We start from the raw sequence: 24,660 nt of genomic DNA, 5'->3' as shown, positions 1-24,660 counted from the left end.
CAGTCGGAGGGTCATAGATTTTGACCCCTCTGTATATTTCTCCTTTTTAATTGGTTAATAACAAAAGTAGAAAATAACCAATTACATTCTGTAACACCTTTCTTTCCACTTTCAATTTTCTCCCTAAAAAAAAAACTTCTAAACAATTACTTTCTAGCAAAAAAGCATTATGGTAAATACACCCATTGAAAGAAATTTCATCCGATAAGAAATTCAGAAACTTAACCATAAACTTGGCTTCAACAACTTTCCACAAGCACCATGCCACACAGCTCCAGGCGCCTAAACATCCTGAACACTCAATGCCTCCCAAGCATACGCAAGTCAGTGAGCTGAGTCCTGATCATCAGAGGTGCCACTGAGTGATAGACTGGCCACCTGAATTCCTGCTTTTAATTCATTATTTTTCAACCACAGTAGAAGAAATCAAATGCAGGAGCAGAAAAGCAACCAATCCATGTCCGAGCATACATCAAATGGAATCATAATTCAGTTATGGAATGGAGAGGAATTATGAACTGAAATAATATCAATAAGAGAGGCAGAGAATGTGTTCCTGGAGCGAGAATGAGTTGAGGCAGAACACTGGGAGAGAGTGAAGACACTTCTTCCAATCATGGCTTTCTGAGCAGCATCCAAGAGCAGTGGCGGGGCGAAGTAAGGGCCCTAATAATAAAAATCAGTGAGCAATCTTACTGCTGTCTGAGGCATGCAAATTAGAGAGACTACACTTAAAAAATTACTAATTGACTATGAAATGCTTTGGGACCTCCTGTGGATGTAAAAGGTGCTATACAAATACTGTATATAAGTTCTTGTTTTCAAAGGCACAGGAGATCAGCTACGAATATTTAAAGTTATTTTCACCAATCTGTAAGAACAAATCATAAATGATATATTTTGATGTCCTAACTGTGTACCAGAGATCAACTGTATTGGCTCCCAAATCCAGAAAGAAAGTGTTTCTCTTGATGTTTGTAGCTAATCAATGAGGGAGTATGTCGCATTGTAGGATATAGATTATATTTTCCTGGATACTAACCCTGGAATTCCAAAGTCATTCAAAATTTCAGGAAATTATCTAACATGCACCAATGCACCAGGTGACTGATAATGAACAGTGTGAGTGAAGCATAAAGCTGAACAAAGAACATTTTACAATATTCCTAGATCTGGTGTCTGTTTATACTAGTTATCAAGTTCAAATAGGCACAGGCTTCAACAGTCAAAAACTTCACACAACGATGGAATTCATGTCAAAGCGTGTCATTACATCGCTTTCAAATGACATTACTAAGAAATAAATGGTGTGATCGATTAGGCTTTTCTCCCTCCCCATTCATTGCTAAAGATGCCGCTTCTCCAAATGCAAAAAACATTTATTCTAAAATAATTTCAAAATAGTATAAAATTACAATTTTATTTTGAGAAAATAATTATGAAGAATTGAATCCAGATTAATTAGTTGCTTGTTTTGCTTCAAAAAGACACAATTCACTTTAAAAACAAAATTTGATGATCGATTTACAGAGAGTGGCAGTAAAACCTGTCACGTCATTGCTGGCAATGTAAAATGCTTAAAATAACCAAACAGTAATTGGTTGCTTGAATTGTCAATGACATTACAGCCTGCCGATCCAGCCTTTAGCCTTAGCAACCTGCTCACATTACAAAGCACACTGGGAATTGGAGTTCATCGCCATAACATCCTAATAAGCGTTAGTGCATTGTTGATGGACGGCTTTTAGGCTTCCCGAGGCTTTTGCATTTGTGAGAGTTTTGTATTTATAATTAGAGGTATACACGCGGTGCTGCTTCCTTTTGCTCCAGTTGACGTGAATAAATTCAGGCAGGACTACAAGTCCCGGAGTTCAGTGTAAGCGCGGCGCCTGCGTAGTGCTGTTTTGTGTAGGTTGAGTCGGGTTTGGGCGACACCAGCTGTAAAGAATCCTGTATTTTGGAAGAGTTCCTTCGCTCAAGATATTGCTGTAGTGGCATTAAATGAATAATGTTCAGATTAGAGTCGTTGATATAATGGCTGTTGAAGGTAAGGTGACGTTCGGATTGTTTTAAGAATGAGTTTAATTGCCTTCCCTGTGAATAAAATGGATAAACGCGACTTCAGCTGATCAGCCAGCTGAGATGAGCTTGGTTTGGTGAGGGTTTTCATTCGTATTTAATGGCACGTTTGCTGCGTGCTGATGGAGCGATGTCAGTATGAGCTTTAATGCTGGTGTTTTGCAACCTAGATTTATTTTTAAAAGAGCAAAACCAATTGTTTGAAAATTTACGTCAGTGTCAGTAAACTAGATTGGTCACGTATTGCTCGAGCACAGGTAGCTTTCTTATGGCAGAATTGCATTCTTTAAATTTGCGATATTTCTTTCAAAAAGACATATCCTTCGTGGACAAGTGTTTGGCAAATCTTTCTGATGAAGCTGGGGCGAAGTTGTATCATTTTCCTTATTGAGGTAAGTAATGGAATGATGTACTCTGGTGTGATTGACCTTGCTGTGAATATGTTTGTAAATAAACCGAGTTTTGCCAAACACTTTGATCGTGGCTCTTTATGCAACAGACAAGTCATTTCGAGACTGTAGGGGACGTTTCAGTTACCTGTGTATTTAAGTTTCTTGCTACTTTTGAATCTCTTTAACTTGAAAATCTCCCGCTGCTGTTTGAAGAAAACTGGTTAAAGAAGGAAATACTTTTTTTATGTGGTGTATTTCTCCACAACCTCTTCTGTCTTTTAAAATAAAAAGAATGTCATTCTCTACCACTTTTTGGGTAATGTCCTCATTTTCAGCCTTGTACCGATCTACCATGTCCGGTATATCTCATTCTCTTGTCCCTTCCTTCTTAGGCAGTCACTCGGAACCGAAGCTGACTTGCTTCCACATTAAAAATGAGTTCGCAGGTGACTGAGTCCTGCAGTCTCTGTCACAGGTGGGGCAGACGGTGGTTGACGGGGTGGGTGGGGTGCTTGGGTTGACGTGCGCTCCTTCCGCTGTTTGCGCTTGGCTTCCGCTTGCTCCTGGCGAAGAGATGCAAGGTATTCGGCGCCTTCCTGGCTGCTTCTCCTCCACTTTGTACGGTCTTGGGCCAGGGATTCCCAGGTGACGGTGGGGATGTTGCACTTTTTCAAGGAGGCTTTGAGGGTGACTTGAAGCGTTTCCTCTGCCCACCTGGGGCTCTCTTGCTGTGTCGGAGCTCCGAGTAGAGCGCTTGTTTTGGGAGTCTCGTATCGGGCATGCAGATGATGTGACCCGTCCATCAGAGCTGATCGAGCGTGGTCAAAGCTTCGATGCTGGGGATGTTGACCTGTCTGCCAGTCCATAATGCTACTCTAGTGAGGTGGGTTATGTATGTATCCAGGACCACCTCAGTTCTTCTAGGGGAATAGAATTCAAAAGCAGAGCAGTTATGTTAAACTTGTATAGATCCTTGGTTAGACCACACTTGGAGTACTGTGCAAAATTCCGGTCTCCATATTACAAAACGGATATAGAAGCACTGGAGAAAGTGGGGATAGGGGAGAGTTACAAGGATGATACCAGAACTGAAAAGGTACAACAAGAGACTGAACAGGCTGGGACTCTTTTTTTTCTCTAGAAAAGAGAAGGCTGAGGGCTGACTTGATAGAAGTCTTTAACATTATGAACAGAATTGATAGGGTAGACATAGAGAAGATGGCCTAGAAATTCATCTCTCGCGATGGCGCAAAAGGGGCAGTATCGGATCTGCCGCCCATTATACGCAGCGCCTGATATTCAGTTCCATTGAGTGCACTGCGTATAATGGGTGGCCAATGTTTCCACTTATGGGGTTACCAAAACTAGGGGTCATAAATAGAAGAGAACCACTAATAAATCCAATTCAGGCGAAACTTCTTTACTCAGTGGTGAGAATGTGGAACTTGGTTACTGCATGGTGGTTGAGGTGAATAGCATGGATGGATTTAAGGGGAAGCTAGATAAGTACATGAGGGAGAAAGGAATAGAAAGATATGTTGATAGGTAAAGTAAAGTGGGAGGAGGCTCGTGTGGAACATAAACACAAGTAGTTTGTGTGTTAATTTTTAAGGAAGCCATTTTATTATTTGTTCATGGGATGTGGGAACGCTGGCAAGGCCAGCATTTATTGCCCATCCCTAGTTGCCCTTGAGAAGGTGGTGGTGAGCCGCCGCCTTGAACTGCTGCAGTCCGTGAAGTGAGTATGCTCCCAAAGTGCTGTAATGGAGGGAGTTCCAGGGCTTTGACCCAGTGATGATGAAGGAACGATGATATATTTCCAAGCCAGGATGGTGTGTGACTTGGAGGGAAACTTGCAGGTAATGGTGTTCCCATGTGTCTGTTGCCCTTGTTCTTCTCGGTGGTAAGAGGTCGTGTGTTTTGGAGGTGCTGTTGAAGAAGCCTTGGTGAGTTGCTGCAGTGCATCTTGTAGATGGTACACACTGCAGCCACAGTGTACCGGTGGTGAAGGGAGCGACTGTTTAGGGTGGTGGATGGGGTACCAATCAAGTGGGCTGCTTTGTCCTGGATGGTGTCGAGCTCCTTGTGTTGTTGGAGCTGCACTCATCCAGGCAAGTGGAGAGTATTCCATCACACTCCTGACTTGTGCCTTGTAGATGGTGGAAAGGCTTCGGGGAGTCAGGAGGTGAGTCACTCGCTGCAGAATACCCAGCTTTTGACCTGCTCTTGTAGCCAGGATGTTGTTGATGGGGGATTTGGTGATGGTAATTTTGTTGATGGTAATCTCGTTGACTGTCAAGGTGAGGTGTCAAGACACTTTTTTTGTTGGAGATGGTCATTGCCTGGCACTTGTGTGGCACGAATGTTACTTGTCACTTCTCAGCCCAAGCCTGAATGTTGTCCAGGTCTTGCTGTATGCGGGCATGGACTGCTTCATTATCTGAGGAGTTGTTAATGGAACTGAACACTGTGCAATCCTCAGCGAGCATCCCCATTTCTGACCACCTGGTGGAGGGAAGGTCATTGCTGAAGATGGTTGGGCCTAGGACACTGCCCTGAGGAACTCCTGCAGCGATGTCCTGGGGCTGAGATGATTGGTCTCCAACAACTGCAACCATCTTTCTTTGTGCTTGGTATGACTCCAGCTAGTGGAGAGCTTTCCCCCTGATTTACTAAGTTTGCTTGATGCCATATTTGGTCAAATGCTGCCTTGATGTCAAGGGCAGTCACTCTCGCCTCACCTCTGGAATTCAGCTCTTTTGTCCATGTTTGGACCAAGGCTGTAATGAGGTCTGGAGCCGAGTGGTCCTGGAGGAACCCAAACCGAACAGTGGTGTACAGGTTACTGGTGAGTAAGTGTCATGTCACTTGATAGCAGTGCCGATGACCCCTTCTATCACTTTGCTGATTGAGAGTAGGCTGATGGGGTGGTAATTGGCCAGATTGGATTTGTCCTGCTTTTTGTGGACAGAACATACTTGGGAAATTTTGCATTTTTGTCAGGTAGATGCCAGTGTTGTAGCTGTACTGGAGCAGCTTGGGTAGAAGTGCGGCTCGTTCTGGAGCACAAGTGTTCAGCCCTAAAGCTGACATGTTGTCTGGGCCCATAGCCTTTGCTATAGCCAGTGCGCTCAGATATTTCTTGATATCCCGTGGAGTGAATCAAATTGGCTGAAGACTGGCATCTGTGATTGGGTTGGGGGGGGGGCTGAGGAGGCAATCTGCAGGGGGTGGGGAGGAAAATAGCTACTAGCTGGATACTGGTGCATACTTAACCAGTAGTGTCTATTTCCTGACTTGGCTGACCCTGGATTGTCAGCCCCCCACCCCCCCCCCCCCCCCCCAATCTAAACTACCTGGCCATTAAAAATCAAACTGAGCTATGTGGTAATGCATGCCTGCCCTTGTCCGCACCATCCACCCCACTCTTCCCTTTGCAAATCTGGAGTAGTGATCTTCCTTGCATTCTTTTTATGCCATGACTAGTCAAACTATCTCACTTTTTGGGTCAGAAGTTTGTGGGTCCCAGATTGTGTTCTTAAATAAGATATACTCTGGTGTAGTACTTGGGAAGCACTAACTGTTAGTGGTGCCATCCTTAGTTAAGTCATTAAATTGCTTGTTGAGGTGTATGATAAAGATCCCGTGGCACTATTTGGAGAACAGGGAATTCTGTTCTGGCCAACATTCCTCTCCGCTCTTATTACCTCAAGGCAGAGTAACTGCGTCATTCATCTTGTTGTTTTTGTGACGTCTTGCTTGTGGCTACCGCATTTGCTACATAAGTCACTACACTTAAAAATATTTTTTTTTACTTGTTCTTGGCATGTTTTTGTCTTAAAATACTCCTGTGCAGTGCCTTGGGACGTTTTACTACATTAACGGCACTATTTAAATACTTCTTGTTGTCACAAGTGGTGAGTATTGCATCACATGCCTGACTTGAGCCTTGCAGATGCTGGAGAGAAGAGATGAAGAAAGAACCGGAGTTACACGTAATGATGCAACCCATTTTTTAATGTGCATATTTCAGACATTGACACTTTCTCACCTACATAATTTCTGCACTTAAGCTGCTGTTGTCAAATGGTGTGTACTGTACATGTTATTTTTAAGAACATAAGAAATAGGAGTAGGCCATTCGGCCCCTCGAGCCTGCTCCACCATTCAGTAAGATCATGGCTGATCTTCAACCTCAACTCCACTTTTCTGCACTATCCCCATATCCCTTTTATTGAAGCTTTAAGACGCCTGTCAGCATTTTCAATTTTTTGAAATTCTTGTACCTTGTTTCTGGTTTTGTGAACACTTTTTTTTTTTTACCCTAAGGAACCAGATGAAATATATGATGGGAAGTAATTTTGCTAAAGAGCTACTTCCCCCCCCCCCCCTTTTTTTAGAATATATTGAGTGATCTGCCATATTTAAGTACATAGCATTGAACACGTGTACTGTGAAAATTGTATTTGTGACACTCAATGAATGTCCCAGTGTTTAAACAGAGCCACTAAGATTGCAAGGCACACAAATCTGTTGTGAAGTTGCACTGGGTTTTACAGTAAGTATTTTGCCTTCCCAACATTAGAATACAGTTTCCAGTTCAGCCCATTCACTGAAATAGATGGGGTAGGTGTATGTGAATAGATGGGGTAGGTGTATGTGTGCTGAGTGAATGTGCACCTTTCTTTGCAGACACATGTGAACAGCTCCATCCAAGTTCTATTCTCAGGTTACTGCCATGTTCGTTAGTGCCTTGTTGTAACTGCTTCCCACATGTTTGCTTTTGCCTAGTTTTTGTCTAAAGTTGTGCAACAGGAGTTCAACTAAAGGCTATACTAGAGTACAGGCAATAGTAAGTATGCCCCCACCACCACCACGCTCTAATATAAATGGCTGGATCTCCATTGCTGCAATTGGGTGATTCTGCCCAAAGTGGGCTCACAATTGCACTAGTTAGGTTATAGTTCAAGTTTCTGCTAAATTCATTTTGTATAATCACAAACCTAAAATCTTCAATGAACCAGTGCAATCGGACAGCGTAATAGAAATTAATTGTTTCTTTATTCCTTGATGTATTTAAGAGTGGTAACCTGGTGTAGTTTTATTAATAGAGCTGAAAATGGGTTTACTGCAAAATAAGCATTTTATTAAGTGTCCAGTCCTCCACCTGTGAGCAACCTGATTTACAATCACTGCAAATGACTTTAAAGAACTGTACTGAACCATTTAATAGTATTGGTGTACATTAGTCAGTTTCTTAGTAAATTGAATTTTTTTGACTGAAAACTTTAAAAATGGACTACTAGTGCCTGTGCACCAAGAAAATCAGTGCACTTTTAAGAGCCGTCCCTAACCAGCGCAATCTTGCAATTTCGACCTGGCTTGTGGCCAGTTTTGTGGGCGGGGCCTGATCCGAGTAGAGTGAATCGTAAACCAGCGTAAAAGATCACGAAAATACGAACATAAGTGGGTTTTGGGCGTAACCCGGTCATATTTAAAATTCCCATACCTTTTGCGTTGTTTGGCTGATTCCGCTGATATTGCTGGCGTAAACGAGCATTAACTCTACCCCAGCATAAAAGCAAATTACTGTGAATGGTGGAATTCTGAAGTTAAAATCAAAAAATGCTGGCAATACTCCACAGGTCAAGCAGCATCTGTGTTGAAACAGTCAACTTTTCAAGTCAATGCCCTTTCATCAGAACTCAACCCATATATGTTCTGCTTAGCATCAGGTCTCTTTTCTCCCCACCCCCCCCCCCCCCCTCAAGCTAATGCACAGAGTAACTAGATCGTCTTTTTATGCCTGCAGCTGCGAGTGTTATGACATGCAATGGTTTTATGAGAAAGTTGTATCTTAAACGACGGCAATTACAGTGGCATAAGGGCAGAACTGGCTAAAGTGGACTGGGAGGAGGGAACTAAAAGACAATAAGTGAAAGGGTAAGACAGTTGAAATGCAGTGGTGGACATTTAAGGAGATATTTCATAACTCTCAACAAAAATATATTCCAGTGAGAAGTTTTTAAGAGAAGGGAGCACCATTCTTGGCTAACTAAAGAAGTAAAGGATGGTATCAAATTGAAAACGAAGGCATACAATGTTGCTAAGATTGGTGGGAGACCAGAGGATTGGGAAATGTTTAAAAACCAGTAAAGGATGACTAAAAAAAATAATAGAGAAGAAGAATTATGAGAGTAAACTGGCAAGAAACATTAAAACCGATAGTAAGAGCTTCTACAGATATATAAAAGGAACAAGGTAGCTAAAGTAAACATTGGTCCCTTAGAGGATGAGACTGGGGAATTAATAATGGGAAATGGCAGAGATTCTGAACAAATATTTTGTATCTGTCATCACGGTAGACACTAACAACATCCCAATAATGGATAATCAAGGGGCTACAGGGAGGGGGGAACTAAAGACAATAACTATCACTAAGGAAATAGTACTTGGTAAAATAATGGGACTAAAAGATGACAAGTCCCCTGGACCAGATGGCCTGTGTCTTAAAAGAAGTGGCTGCAGAGATAGTGGAAGCATTGGTTGCAATATACCAAAATTACCTGGACACTGGAGAGGTCCCAGTGAATTGGAAAACCACAAATGTAACACCCCATTTAAGAAAGGAGGGAGACCGAAAGCAGGAAATTATAGACCAGTTAGTCTAGCACCTGTCGTTGGGAAAATGCTGGAGTCCTTCATTAAGGAAGCAGTAGCAGGGCATTTGGAAAATCATAATGCAGTCAAGCAGAGTCAGCATGGTTTTATGAAAGGGAAATCATGTTTAGCAAACTTGCTGGAGTTCTTTGAGGAGGTAATGAGCAGGGTGGATAAAGGTGAACCAGTGGATGTGGTGTATTTGGATTTCCAGAAGGCATTCAATAAGGTGCCACATAAAAGGTTACTGCATAAGATAAGAGCTCACGGAAGTGGGGGTAATATATTAGCATGGATAGGGAATTGGCTAACTAACAGAAAGCAGAGAGTCAGGATAAATGGATCATTTTCCAGTTGGCAAACGGTAACTAGTGGGGTGCCACAGGGATCGGTGCTGGGGCTCAACTATTTACAATCTACATTAATGACTTGAATGAAGGGACTGAGTATAATGTAGCCAAGTTTGCGGATGATACAAAGATGGGTGGGAAAGCAAGTTGTGCAGAGGACTCGAATCTGCAAAGGCACAGGCTAAGTGAATGGGCAAACATTTGGCAGATAGAGTATAATGTGGGAAAGTGTGAGGTTATACACTTTTTGGCAGGAAAAATAAAAAATGAATTATTTAAATGGAGAGAGAGATTACAAAATGCTACAGTTGAGGGACCTGGGAGGAGGGGAAGTGCAACGAGACCTGGGTGTCCTTGTGCACCAGTCGCTGAAGGTAAGCATGCAGGTGCAGCAGGTGGTTAAGAAGGCAAATGGTATGTTGGCCTTCATAGTGAGAGGGTTTAAGTACAGTAACAAGGATGTCTTGCTGCAGTTATACGGGGCCTTGGTGAGACCACATCTTGAGTATTGTGTGCAGTTTTGGTCGCCTTATCTGAGGAAGGATGTTCTTGCCATGGAAGGAATGCAGCGAAGATTCACCAGACTGATACTTGAGATGGCAGGAATGATGTATGAGGAGAGATTGGGTTGATTGGGCTTGTACTTGCTGGAGTTTAGAAGAATGAGCGGGGATCTCATTGAAACTTATAAAATTCTAACAGGACTAGACAGACTAGATGCAGGAAGGATGTTCCCGATGGTCGGGGAGTTCAGAACCAGGGGTCACAGTCTAAGGATAAGGGGTAAGCCATTTAGGACAGAGATGAGGAGGAATTTCTTCACCCAGAGAGTGGTGAACCTGTGGAATTCTCTACCATAGAAGGCAGTAGAGGCCAATTCATTAAATATATTCAAGAAGGAGTTGGATATATTTCTTAATGCTAAAGGGATCAAGGGATATGGGGAGAAAGCAGGGACAGGGTACTGAATTTGGATGATCAGCCATGATCGCATTGAATGGCGGAGCAGGCTCAAGGGGCCGAATGGCCTACTCCTATCTTCTATGTTTCTATGGCCTGGGGGTCCTTGTGCATGAAACACAAAAAGTTAGCATGCAGGTACAGCAAGTAATCAAAAAGGCAAATGGAATGTTGGCCTTTATTTCAAAAGGGTGGGAGTACAAAAGCAGGGAAGTCCTGCTACAATTGTCCAGGGCATTGAGACCACACCTTGAGTACTGCGTACAGTTTTGGTCGTCTTATTTAAGGAAGGATATACTTGCATTGGAGGCAGTTTAGAGATGATTCACTAGGTTATTTCCAGGGATGAGGGGGTTGACTTATGAGGAAAGGTTGAGCAGGCTGGGCCTATACTCACTGGAATTTAGAAGAATGAGAGGTGATCTTATTGAAACATAAGATACTGAGGGGGCCAACAAGGCAGATGCAGAGAGGATGTTTCACCTCGTGGGAAAATCTAGAACGTGGGGCAGTTTTAGAATAAAGGGTCTGTAGGAATGTCTAGTTCCTATCCAAAAGACTGAGGTCCACTCAGGCGATCAAATAAACGAGGTTTAATGAAAACTAAGAGTTTAACGGATAACTACAGGAGAACATCGAATATAGGTCTAGTCAGTTCGGAGGCTCCGAGGACTGCTTGGGCGGTCCCGTGGCTGATGGCATCACGTTTTTCCCGCCGGTGGGAGATCACGTGATGAACGGCGTGACGTCATCGTGTTTACCCGCACTATTTAGGTGATCGCGCTCTGTACATGTAAACAGTGAAAACAAAGATACAGACTCGGGCTGTAGCTAACATTATTAAAGGGAATTATATACAATTGATCGGAGTCCCTTAGTGGCTCCGCCACAGGTCGCCCTTTTAGAACTGAGATGAGAAGGAATTACTTCTCGGAGGGATGTAAGTCTGTGGAATTCTCTGCCCCAGAGAGCTGTGGAGGCTGGGTCATTAAATATATTTAAATGGAGTTAGACAAATTTTTGTAAGATAAGGGAGTGAAGGGTTATGGGAAGCGGGCTGGGAAGTGGCTTTGAGCCCAAGATCAGCCATAATCTTATTGAATGGCGGAGCAGGCTCTAGTGGCCAAGCGGCCTATTCCTGCTCCTATTTCTTATGTTGATTCCCAAGTGTTATCCACCCTTTTCCCCCATTGTCCAGTGGGCTTCAAGAAAACCGTGTAGAAGTGTCAGTGAGGCACATGGAAGTCCTTCTCCCAGAACAGAATGGCCCAGAATTTGCGGTCAGGATGACTGGAAACTGGCAGCGTTTGCCGTCACTCCGTGTTTGAAACTGACCACAACTTTGGGATTTGGCACATGTGGAAATCCTGAAGTTGCGCTTTGTCAGTGGGAGCTCAGACACTGGCTACGCTGTGCACATGCACACACCTGGAAAACTAATTTAAATTTTGTGCATTGTGATTTGTTCATCTTTATTTCAGGTTTGCCTTTTTCCCATGCGAGAGCCCGAATCTTTCTTTTACATTCTCTAACATTTTAAGAGCTTACCCACTTCCTTGTTCGCTATCTTGAGAATTCTGCGCTTTGATTGGCTGACAGCCTGTTGACATCACAGCAGTTCGCACAAGGGGGTCCCCACTGTACTCTGTTGATTTGAATTGAAGGTTGGCAAACCCAAAGTTCTTGACACAGGAATCGCGGAATCCTTGTCCGAAGCATACTTCGAAGCCAGCAGCAAACGCCTTTTGATTTGCTGCTGACCCCATTAAAAATAAACTGCTAATGTTTCTTAGGTGGAGTAGTTGAGCTGGGGCTGTATTTTATGTGAGAAACTAATGAAGAAAAAATGTGATTGAATATCATAACTTTTGTGAGAAATTTTGATCTCCTTTGCAGGTAAGTAAGGGACATTTTTTTTGGATGGTAGCAAGTGATTGTGAAATGCTTGATCACATTATGGCCAAGTTGTTTCTTTAAAACCACATTCCCCAAAACGTTCCAATGTAATTAACTTCCTCTTTTGAAACACTTGTGGCTTGGAACCTCCATTGCAAAATCTTCTTTCATTGTTAAGAAAACAAACATGCAGGAAGTTCACAAGATCGCAAGTAGATACGAATGAGGAAGGCCATTCAACCCATCTTGGTTCTCCAATTCAAACAGAAGTAGTATCTAACTTTGTTTTTTAAAAAAAAAAAAAAAAAAAAAATTGCCTCAATGATCTACCCGTGAATCTATTTCAAGCGTTAATTGCTTTCTGTAAAGGACTCTTGACATCAGTCCTAAATTTTCTTTTCACTAGTTTCAACTTGTGACCCTTTTATTCTATGGTTATGCTTTAATTTGATGTAGTGTTTCAGACTTGCCTTTTTCTACAATGTTTGTTTGCTTTCTTGTATGTCTCGACGGTCACCACCCTTCATTGCTGAAAAGTCCACGCTCCTCCAGTGTTTCCTAATTACTCCTTTCTGCACTGTACCCAGGGCTTGATCTCCTGTCTCACTGTCTCCAGAGTTGCATGCAGTACACTAGGTATGGTTTGACCAAGGCACTGTACAGAATGTTACCAATGCACCAAGGGTTAAATTAGGAGGTGAGATTACATAAACTTGGTTTGTATTCCCTAGAATAAAGATACCATGCAGCAAATTTAAAGGGACAGCGCACATTGGTGAGAGCAAAGTGTTAAATGGGTAAATTTGAAACAGGCCAACTCGGTGTTGATCATCACTTACACTTCTAACCTCCCAATAATTTATAAACATAAATTCAGATACCACCTTAAATACACAAAATGTAGTGTAAAATAGTAAAACCTCCATTCTAAATGAATGATACTGTGGCAAAGCCACCAAGACACTCTTGCAGTAATGCATATAATTGCCTTTAACAGGGGCTTGTTACCTTTAAGTGTTTGCTCTGTATAAACAGCGCGGGTTTGGTAAAATGGCGATCCAGTGTGATGACGTCATCACGCAGGTCACGTGACGTTCCCAATGGCGGGAAACGTCATGATGTCAGAGGGGAGAGGCGTTCCCTCTCTGTCCTCGTGGAACCAGTTGGTGCACAGACCTGTATAGAGTTTCTCCTGTGTTTTTGTTTGTAACTTTTACTAGTGCATTAAACCACGTTTGGTTAACTGCTAGTTTCAGTCTCAGTACTTTCGTTAGGAGTTCAAGCACTCCTACATTGGTGACCCCGGACGTTCTTCGCAGCAGAAACGGAACGCAGGGCCATGATGGAAGCCAACGCAGTGGCTTTGAAGCTCCCCCAATTTTGGGAACAACAGGCAGCCTCCTGGTTTGTACAAGCAGAGGCGCAGTTCGAGCTCTGCAACGTCGTGCAGGATCAGACCCGTTATCTTTACGTGGTCTCCGCACTTGACAGCTCGACGGCGTCGAGGATCATCAGCCTACTGGAGAACCCCCCGGCCACCGACAAGTATGTCACCATTAAGGCACGGCTAATGCAGGTATTCGGCCTTACGAAGGCAGAGCGCGCACGCCGCCTACTCACGCTGCCCGGGTTAGGAGACTCCAAACCTTCGGAGTTGATGAGCCAGATGCTCATACTCCTGGGGTCTGAACCGCAATGTTTCCTGTTCCGCAAACTGTTCCTCGGTCAACTGCCCGAACAGGTGCAGGCGGCCCTCGCCAGATTGGACGCCGGCGATTGCATAGCGTTCGCTGAAGAAGCGGATAAAAAATACGTGGTCCGACATCAATACTGCGCCGTCGCGAGACGCCCCGCCCCAAAGGGCCCTGCCTCGACTCCTCCAACAACCGGTTTCTGTTATTACCATGCTCAGTTTGGCGTGAAGGCCAGAAGCTGCCGTCCGCCTTGCAGTTTCGTGCCCAAAACACCGAACAAGCAACTGCGCGTCAAGAACACCGACTCCGGGGCGTGCCACGATGGCGATCGGCAATTCCGGGAAACTACTTTACTTTATTTAACCGACTCCATCTCGGGCCGTCATTTTTTGTGCAACACGGGCGCAGTGCAGCATCCTTCCTGCGTCAGTCCTCGACCTTCGGTCCGGCAGGCGTGGTTCTCCCTTCCTAAGCTGCCAACGGGGGTGCGATTCGTACTTGCGGGACACCGGCGGGTCCAGGTCTGTTTCAGTGGCCAACACTTTATATGGGACTTCGTCACCGCCAAAATTTCACAGGCACTCCTAGCCGTCGACTTTTTATGCACCAACGGCCTGTTGGTTGATTTAAAAAATCGTCGGCTCGTTCACGCCGCCACGTTTGACTGTGTTCCCTGTGTGCGCGGCACGGTTGCACCGCACTCTGTCTCCTGCGCTCGGCCACCCCCCAACGTTTTCTCCCGCCTCCTCGGGGACTTTCCAGAGCTGACTAAGCTCACCTTCTCGGCTTCGACCACCAAACATGGGGTGGAGCACCATATAACGACGACCGGCTCTCCCGTCTACGCCAGGGCACGGCGGCTAGAGCCCAGCAAGCTCGCGGCGGCTAAGGCAGAGTTCACCGCCATGGAAAAGTTGGGGATTATTTGCTGGTCGAATAGTCCCTGGTCTTCGCCTCTCCACATCGTCCCTAAGCCCGGGGGTGGATGGCGGCCCTGCGGCGACTACCCCCGCCTCCATGATGTCACGACCCCCGACCGGTACCCCATACCGCACATACAGGATTTCTCCGCACATTTGGAGGGGAATTTGATCTTCTCCAAGGTCGACCTCGTCCGTGGGTACCATCAGGTACTAGTGCATCCCCAGGCCTGTGAGTTCCTCCGTATGCCTTTTGAAATTAAAAACGCAGCACAGGCATTCCAACGCCTAATGGAGTCGGTGCTACGGGGTCTCAAATTTTTGTTCGTCTATCTGGATGACATACTGATTGCCAGCGCCACAAAGGAGGACCATCTCGAGCATCTGCGCATTCTCTTTTGTCGCCTTCAGCAGCACGGCCTCATTGTCAACTCGGCCAAATGCCAGTTCGGCCTGCAGCAAATCGACTTCTTAGCCCGAAGCGGCATTGCCCCCTCTGCAGTGCTGCGGTGGCCTAAGGTGGAGTTGATCGCCGCATTCCCACGGCTGCAGTCCGTGAAGGCACTCCAGGAGTTCCTGGGTATGGTAAATTTTTACCATCGTTTTGTTCCCAGGGCTGCACAGCTCATGCGGCCGCTCTACGAGGCTCTGAGGGAAGCCGGGAAAGGAGCCCGTAGTTTGGACGCCAGAAATGGACCGCGCTTTCGGGGACACGAAGACTGCCCTCGCGAATGCGACAATGTTGGCACACCCCCTGCTAGGAGCTACCGTCGCTCTCTTGACTGACGCGTCTGACTACGCCATAGGGGCCGTCCAAGAGCAATGGGTCGACGGCACGTGGCAACCACTGACGTTTTTTAGCTGCCAGCTGCGACGGCACGAACGCCATTCCAGTACCTTTGACAGGGAGCTGTTGGCGTTTTTGGCCATTCGTCATTTTCGTTTTCTGCTCTAAAGGCGCCACTTCACTGCGTTTGTCGACCACAAACAGCTGACATACGCGATGGCCAAGACTGCCGAACCGTGGTCGGCGCGACAGCTTACATTTATTTCTGAATTTGCCACCGACATCTGGCACGTGGCCGGCAAGGACAAATTGGTAGCCGATTGCTTTTCCCGCGCCACCGTCCAAGCCATGCAGTTGGGGATCGATTATGCGAGAATGGCGGTCGACCAAGCTGCCGACCCGGACACTCAAGACTCTCGTTCTGACTCCGCCAGCCTTCAACCGAAGGATGTGCCATTCCATTCGGCGGGCACCACTTTACTCTGACGTCTCCTTGGGAGACCCCCGTCCGATTGTTCCGTCCACCTGGTGTCGGAAAGTTTTCGACACCATACACGGACTTTCGCATCCTGGTGTGAGGGCATCACAGAAGTTGCTAGCATCCAAATTCGTCTGGAGAGGGATGCGCAAGGACATCCGCGACTGGGCGAACATGTGTGGTTTGTCAATGAACCAAAGTACAACGACACGTCGGGGCCACCTTCGAGGTACCGGAACGTTGGTTCAACCACGTCCATGTCGACTTGTGGGGCCACTCCCGCCATCGCGGGGTTTCACACACCTTCTGACGATGGTAGATCGCACCACAAGATGGCCAGAGGTGGTTCCCCTGATGTCTACCACCTCTGCGGATGTTGCTCGAGCCTTTATCTCGTCATGGGTAGCACGCTTTGGGGTTCCGATGGATATTTCATCCGACCGCGGTCCACAATTCTCAGCTGAGCTTTGGAACGCGGTGGCCTCAGCCTTAGGCACCAAACTCCATCGCACCACGGCCTACCACCCGCAGGCGAATGGACTGTGAGCGTTTTCATCGTTCATTGAAGGCGTCGCTCAGGGCCCGCCTCCTGGACACGGCATGGGTCGATAAACTGCCTTGGGTTGTGCTGGGGTGGTGCCAAAGGAGGCCTTGCAGGCTTCGGCCGTGGTAATGGTTTATGGCCAGCCGCTCCGGGTACCAGGCGAATTCCTGCCGTCCCCTACACAGCCGTGGTCTACAGCCACTCAGCGGGAAGCCCACCAGGAAGCGGCCCAGTACTTCCTGCCAGTTCTGACGTCGCAACACGGTTTTCCTGCCTCCCACATTCCAGTGGAGTTGAAGGCCAAATTCGTGTTCGTTTGTCAAGACGCCCATCGCAGCCCGCTCCAGCCTCCGAATACGGGTCCTTTCCGGGTTTTACAGACGGGCTAAGACTTTTTTGGTCGGCCTCTGGGGCAGGCCGGACCACATCTCCGTCGATCGCCTCAAGCCCGCGCACTTGGACCTTGAACAGCCAGTCGAGCCTGCTCAGCCACCGCATAGGGGTCGACCGCTGGCTGCTGCCGCACCTGACCAGGCCACTATCCCCTCCAGCTCACCAGCTGCTCAGCGTTTTCCTCTCTGGGAATTTAGGAGTCATTCAAACAGGCTTGTCCGACCTCCTCTGCGATTGACTTTCCTTATTAAAGACAATTCTGGGGGGGGTGGCAAAGCCACCAAGAGACTCTTGCAGTAATGTATATAATTGCTAAGTGTTTGCTCTGTATAAACAGCGTGGGTTCGGTAAAATGGCGATCCAGCGTGATGACGTCATCACGCAGGTCACGTGACGTTCCCAACGGCGGAAAACGTGATGACGTCAGAGGGGAGCGGCGTTCCCCCTCTGTCCTTGTGGAACCAGTTGGTGTACAGACCTGTAGAGTTTCTCCTGCATTTTTGTTTGTAACTTTTACTACTGTATTAAACCACATTTGGTTAACTGCTAGTTTCAGTCTCAGTACTTTCGTTAGGAGTTCAAGCACTCCTACAATATGATTGTTCGATGAATTATATGTTGTACTGAAAGTCTACGCGGCTGTTTGGCAGAGCGGCTCGAGTCTGCGGGGCCTCCGATGCGAGAGGTTTTCTCTTTTTAGTGTGCCGAGTATGGGAGACCGAGGCTTCGCAAGGCCTGAACTACAATTGCCTGGAGTCTGTCAATCTCAACTCTCTCTGAAACAACCAGCCCGGTAGATGCTCTTTTAATAAATTTTTACTTGCCGCAAGGAGAGCGTCCCGCTAAGTCAAAGGCTAGTAGAGACTCTCCAGAATTACAGATTAACAACATATTTATACAGTAAAGTAAACAGGTTATGGTTTCATCATGTGTCTTTCAAGTCAGACAAAGGGACAAAGAGTTCTTCAATCCTTAACTAAGTTTCTACATATTTCTAAAGTCTGGCGTAGCAAAAGACTATTGATAATACAATGGGTAGTTATTTATTCTAGACTATTGTTTGGAATGTAGTTACTTCATACATTGGGGCAGTAATTCCTCCCCAAACCCGTGAGTACGGAAGGGGTACTCACGCGTCTGGCCGGAGGAAATGCCGGTTTTCAGCATGCACAGCGCATGCGCTGAAAACCGGCATTTCCTCTCCTCTAACCCAAGAGGTGAAGAGGCTAGCGCGTGCGCTGTAGGGGGCAGCGCGTGCGTCTTGGATTTCCTCTGTTTTGGGGGATTTGTGCATGTGTAAAGGCCTCCGGTCTTTACGCTTGTAAAAAGCACACGTAAGTATTTATTTTTACAGGTAAGTGGTGTTAGTGCAATTTAGAATTTTTTTTCCCACAGTTTTATTATTTTAAAGAATCTACAATAAGGTAAATTTAGCTTTAGACCCTTTATTAAAAATTTATTTTTTTCAAAAAAAAAAAAAAATTGTTTAAATTTTTTAAAACTTATTTATACTTAATTTAATGATTGGAATGTTTTTTTTAAATTTTATTTAAAGTTTAAGTAGTGTTTTGGGGTGCAGTACTTTTCATGAGTTTGACAGTTCTTACACTCAAACTTATGAATGAAGTTTCCCCTCCCCTGATTGGCTGAACAGTGCTCACCTGATCCCAGCCGGCACATCGCACTAACTACGCCGCTGGGTCAGGTTAGCACAGCGCGCCGACATCAGAATCGGGCCACTGACAGGAAATCCACTGCGGGCCAGGTTTCAGATGTCGGCGCGCCGGGTAAGTGCACATCGGGGGCTTGCCGCGCGTGCAAGCCCCCGACACCAAGTTCTGGGCCAGTATGTTTCTTCTGTTATCTGGTGGCCAAGCCTCTGGCCAGGTGGCTTGCGTAAGGTTCCCTTTACTCATGTAAATGGTCTTTGTTTACAACGCAGATAAGCAACGGTTTACAGTGTTTAGTCAAGGTTAACCTGTTTAAGGAAGGAACAGAGGACGTTTCTGCAGAGGCTTCTGGGAGGACCGGGACTCCATTTTGTTTGTCAAAAAAGGGGCACATGTAACTATATTCAGTTTTAAAAGGTACATTTCCACATTTCCCCCCCCCCCCCCCTTTTGTCCTTCACAAGGACAACTTAATCCATTCCAATCCTGCTTAGTCTTTCTATTTCCATTTCCGCGCAGAATCCTTCAGTAGTTGTTGCTACCATAACCTTTAGTCATGGTTGCTGTTGGTAACACTGTTTTTCCCACTCTGACACAGCAGCACTTGATTGATACAAACAGAAGGTATAGGGTATAGGGAAAAGATTATCAGCAAGAATATGATCAGGCCCTGTACCAGGGATTTTCCCAGGGATCCTAGCCATCCGGATGCCCAACCCCACAAAGTGGTATCGCCTAGGCCAGTACTTTGTACTCTATTACCTTCTCTCTAATAAGTTCTGCCAGACTGCTGATCTTTTCTGAGTGATCCGGGATGTACGTACAGCATTCCTCACCAATCAAAGCGCATGTCCCTCCTTCCTGGGCTAGGAGATAATCTAGGGCCATACGATTTTGGAGAGCCACTGTCCGACTGGTTACCATTTCGTCATTTACCCTTTTGAAGGTTTGTGAGGTTGCGTTGGCTACTGATTCTACTAATTTAGCCAGTTCCCGTATTTCCCACTCGTTTGACATTGTCCCATAGGGTGGTATCATTACCTTGAACATTCCATTCAACCATGTCAAATCCTGTTTAGGTCGATGGCTTTCATAGGCATCCCTCAGGGTCTGTGTTGTTCTAATAAAGGGTATCACATATCCTAAGTAACAGGATCCCGTCCATGATTGTGGTAACCAGGGGTAGGCCTTATGACCACAGATAAAATAGGTTCCATTATAAGAAGTGAATTGCAACTACTTCTTTGTCATCATAAGGTTGGAACCGGTCCAGGTACCCCCACTCATCTTATTATGGACATTTGTCATGTCAAACTGACCCACATTGTGCCAGTTGTGGGGTCGAGTTATGGTAAAATTCTGGGCGCATTTGCTTTTACCCACGTTCTCTCCCCTTGCTATGTTCCTTACTAAACATATTTTACCCATTGGGGCCCCTATACCTGAGGTATTAGTAAGAACTAGGAATGGGGGCTGCCGAGTCCGATTATATTTGGGTTGGTACCACTCCTGGAAGGCAGTGAGATTATAGCCTACTGATTCCCATTCCGGCCTCCAATCCTCTGTACTAGTAGTGCCCCTATAGGATGTGTGCCTTTTCTGGGAAGTATTACTGCGCGTATCGTTCTGACTGATTAACGAATCAGACATGGCTGAGTGGATAAAGGGAATGGGTCTTCGAGGGATGCCTCCTTTCGAGTGAATGGGCACATGTGCACATACCCAACAGTTGGATAAATCTCTCTCTTGTGCATACTCATGACTCCGTGCCATGAATACATTTATATGTAGTTCCCTTTGTTCACGTGTCTCTACCTCTGGTGCTATCAGTAACACAAAGCATAATCCTGTTAAGCATAGTACTGTCAGTCCCTATAGTCTGTGGAAATCTTTTTCTCTCCCTCTGGTTCCTTCTCCTTTTCCTCCGGATCGGGTGCTTTTTTGCAATGGGACGCGTGGATCCATGTTGGTCTTTCTTTTATCTTGATTGCAGTATTAGTTGTCAGCAAAACCTGGTATGGTCCTTCAAATCTGGGTTGTTGACTGCTTTTTCGTTTAAAAATTTTGATGTAAACGAATTCTCCGGGCTCCAGGTTATGGTACTTCCCTTTTGCTGGTTCAACTTGAGCTTCTTTTACCTGTGAATGAAAGCTGGAGATACATTTGGTTAGTGCAATACAATAATTCAACATATTTTCTTCCATTTTATGGATGTCCATTTGTTGTGCTGTAAAAGGTAGCCGTTGGGGACGTCCCATAACTATCTCATGCGGTGACAGGCCTGTTCTGTTAGTTGCAGATCGCATTACCATCAAGGCTAAAGGCAGCAGTTCTACCCATTTTAGTCCAGTTTCATTGCATAGTTTCGCCAGTTTGTTTTTAAGCATTCCATTATATCTCTCAACCAGTCCAGCTGATATTAGATGATAACTGCAATGGAAATGTTGGTTAAGTAAGGCTTTACACACTTCTTTTATAACCGTTCCAGTAAAATGAGACCCATTATCACTTGAAAGTTTAACAGGAATTTCGAAGCGCGGCACGGTTTCTTTCAACAAATATTTAGCAACAGTAGGGGCAGCACGGTGGCATAGTGGTTAGCACTGTTGCCTCACAGCGCCAGGGACCCAGGTTCAAATCCGGCCTCAGGTGACTGTCTGTGTGGAGTTTGCACATTCTCCCCGTGTTTGTGGGTTTCTTCCGGGTGCTCCGGTTTCCTCCCACAGTCCAAAGATGTGCGGGTTAGGTTGATTGGCCATGATAAAAAAAATTAAAAATTGACCCTTAGTGTTAGGGGGGATTAAATATGTGGGGTTACGGGGATAGGGCTTGGGTGGGACGGCTGTCGGTGTAGGGACCGGGTGCTAGGGTTTGGATGATCAGCCATGATCTCGTTGAATGGCGGAGCAGGCTCGAATGGCCTACTCCTGCTCCTATCTTCTATGTTTAGTGGCATCGGCCTTTTTACAAGGAAAAGCTTCAATCCATCTAGAAAACACATCTACAGTAACTAATACATACTTAAATCCCATACACATAGGTAATTCAATAACATCCATTTGTAAATTTACAAAAGGTCCCGTTGGGTTTGGGTGGGAAGCAGGTTTTACCTTTTCCGTCTTACCCGGATTCATTGTCTGACAGGTAACGCAATTTTCAGAAATTTGTTTTGCAATTGCCGAAATACCTGGTGCATACCAAGTTGCCAAAATATAATCCGCCATCCCCCCCTTTGCCCGCATGTGTGAATGTATGAACACATCGGGCAATCCATGGAAGTAAGGATTTGGGTGCCACCATGCGGCCGTCATGGTAAACCCATATTCCTTCTTGAGTTTTACAACATTGATCCCTTGCCCAGGTTAATACCTCATCTGTACTGGCCTGTGACTGAAAGGCCAGCACATCATTAATAGTGGGCGGTTGATCTGTGGAATTATTTTCCCTTACTGGGAACGCTGATACTTGTTCCCCTTTGTCTGACAGAGCTGCTGATTTAGCTGCATTGTCAGCTCTGGCATTTCCAAATGCTACCTCATCCAAGTGGCCTGTATGTGCTTGGCATTTAATAATGGCAAGTTTTAAAGGACATTAAATGGCTAGCAGAAGATTTTCTACCTGTTCCGCATTTTTAATGGTGGTTCCTGAAGAGGTCAGGTACCTGCGAATTTTCCAAATTTGTCCATAATTGTTTGCTTGCAGCACTTGGATATGGAGCAACTAGTCATTGATTATGCGGACAATTGAATCCTTGGCCGAATTGATTTGAATTTTGATTTTGTGGTCCAAATGGATTTTGAACAGAAAATTTAGTTTGAGGTCTAGCATGTACCTGGGCTCAGGACACATACGGATTGGGTTCTGGAGGTGGAGGAGGTGGCCCGTTACCAGCCTGTTGAGTCCAGTTATAATTTGGATGCTGCTGTTTTGATGGGCAATTTTTAGCCCAGTGCCCAGTCTGGCCACAATTGTAACAGGCACTGGATTGTCCTCGTCCTACACCTCTACCCCTAAAATTTCCTCTTCCCACCCCCCACCCCGTTGTGGGTAATAGGTGGGTGTTGTTGGGGCTGGTGCCGTTGGAGCTGCTCGCTCCATGAACACGGTAACCTTGCTTTTAGTTTCTCTATTTCGATCTTATGTCTTTTAACATAGGAAACGCTATCTGTCGCCATCCGAAACAAACTAATTTAAAGGGATCCCTGAGTTCAAGTCATAGTCCATTTACAACGGCGCTGAGCATGGGAGAATCTAATTCCTCTGTTTTCATGCCTGAACATTGGCTCATAATTTCTCGCACCCTCTCAACGTAATCCTCAACATCCTCATCCTTTCTTTGGTCTAAAATTATGGAAACCACACAATTTGTTTTCTTTGGGAACACCTTGTGTAAAGCTTCCCAGCACCTTCCCCAGAATTCTTCATTGGGCAGTCTGGTGCCGGGAGCGGCACCGACAGTTTCACGATGTGTTTTAAAATCTTGGAATTTCGTCTTGAATTCGGCAAATTTGGTGTCTTTTAACCATGCTTTTAGCAGAATTTGGCCATCTAATATGCTGGGCTCATGGCACATGACGATTACTTTTAATTGGTCTATGGCCTTTTCAAGACTGGTTTTGGGGTCTGCCGTAGGGAGTCCAATTCTCATCCCAATCCTCATCATCTTTTTCCCAATCCTTAGGGGCATTTGGCGGGTGTCCTTTTTGTTTCTTTAGCAACCATCATAAATGGGTTTTTACCATGTCTAGGACAATTTACCTGCTCTGTTCGTTTATTTGCTTGCTTTTTCCCTTTAGTACACTGCTTGCTGACCTGTAGGCTTTTCTCATGTCGTTTTTCAGCTTCCCTTTTCCAATCCCCAAATGCCGACCAATTTACTTTTCTTTTTACCTCTTCTGCCTGGGTCTCTGTCTATAAGACACTCCTCTAGACATGTTATTTCTAAATTAAAGGAACCATCAGGTGGAAATGGCCTGTTTCCATCCTTAGTCCATTTTGTCCAATTTTGTAAGTGGTCAATTGAAGACTGACCACAATTCTGGAGCATAAAATAGGCTGGCGTGCCTTTTGGTGTTTTACTTGCTCCGGCACCCATTCTGATTGAGAGTTTTTACAGTTTCTGATCTTGCAATCCTTTTCAGTCAACTGAGTTCTCTATGCCCACTTCTACTGGCCGTCATGTGGCCTAAAAAGGCTCTTGATTCAGGCTCAGTCTGGGTGTGTGAGATATGTTGACACGAACCAACCGTAGTCGATCAATTAGGCACTGTTTCCTTTCTCAATCAAAGAATGTTTTTCCGAATCTCAATTTTCCCTAGTGACTCTTCCCATTTCTTAAATTGCAATGTTGCACAAAAGTATTGAACACAACAGTATAACTAGGACAAACAACATCCACACGGGTATACAAATTATAGCCTTAAACTCAATCTAAACAAATAGTCAATTCTCAGTCTGCGTTGTACGCCACTACAGACCAAGTCCTTAACTTATCCTAATTTATTAAAAAACTTATTCATCTCTATGATCCTATCAAACAAGGATCCTGTCCCTTCACGGACTTGTCTTATCCTATCACACAAGGATAATCAATCGATTTCTATAGCGTTCTTCTTACCTTCTACTAATGAAAATCTCCCCGGGCTGTTTCAAGACCGGATATTTTCAGGATCAGATCCCTTCTGTCTATAGGCTGAAAAGGAAATGATTACAAAAATAACTTTAGATCTTAAATTTCGAGTCTCGTAGATCGCAGTACCTCCGCTGTGGACAACAGATTACATATGCGGTTCAACAGTAAAGAGATTCTTTGTGAGCAAAAAGGCTCACCTTATTCT

General features: G+C 45.3%; 1 protein-coding gene and 1 pseudogene across 10 annotated transcripts in view; one reads left to right on the top strand and one right to left on the bottom strand.

Moving 5' to 3' along the window:
• The first annotated feature begins 1,877 nt into the window (after positions 1-1,877).
• LOC147115064 (sterile alpha motif domain-containing protein 12-like) overlaps positions 1,878-24,660 on the top strand; it is a 253,049-nt gene continuing 230,266 nt past the window's right edge. For 5 of the 10 annotated variants that reach the window (XR_015079041.1, XM_085993312.1, XM_085993310.1 and 2 more), the window contains exon 1: positions 1,885-2,047. Coding sequence is in view for 9 of the 10 variants with exons in the window: in XM_085993312.1 (XP_085849438.1) it covers positions 2,002-2,047 (46 nt within the window). In the remaining variant the exon portion in view is untranslated. Of the gene's footprint in view, positions 2,048-24,660 lie in introns of all 10 variants that reach the window. The other 5 variants (XM_085993304.1, XM_085993313.1, XM_085993306.1 and 2 more) reach the window with 5 other exon arrangements.
• Positions 19,487-20,473, bottom strand: LOC147115065 (syncytin-A-like; annotated as a pseudogene).

This window comes from Somniosus microcephalus, chromosome 7 (genome assembly GCF_052327205.1).
Source record: "Somniosus microcephalus isolate GS21.2 chromosome 7, FLI_Smic_1.0, whole genome shotgun sequence".
NCBI lineage: Eukaryota > Metazoa > Chordata > Chondrichthyes > Squaliformes > Somniosidae > Somniosus > Somniosus microcephalus.
This window is presented reverse-complemented; position numbering and strand designations above follow the sequence as displayed.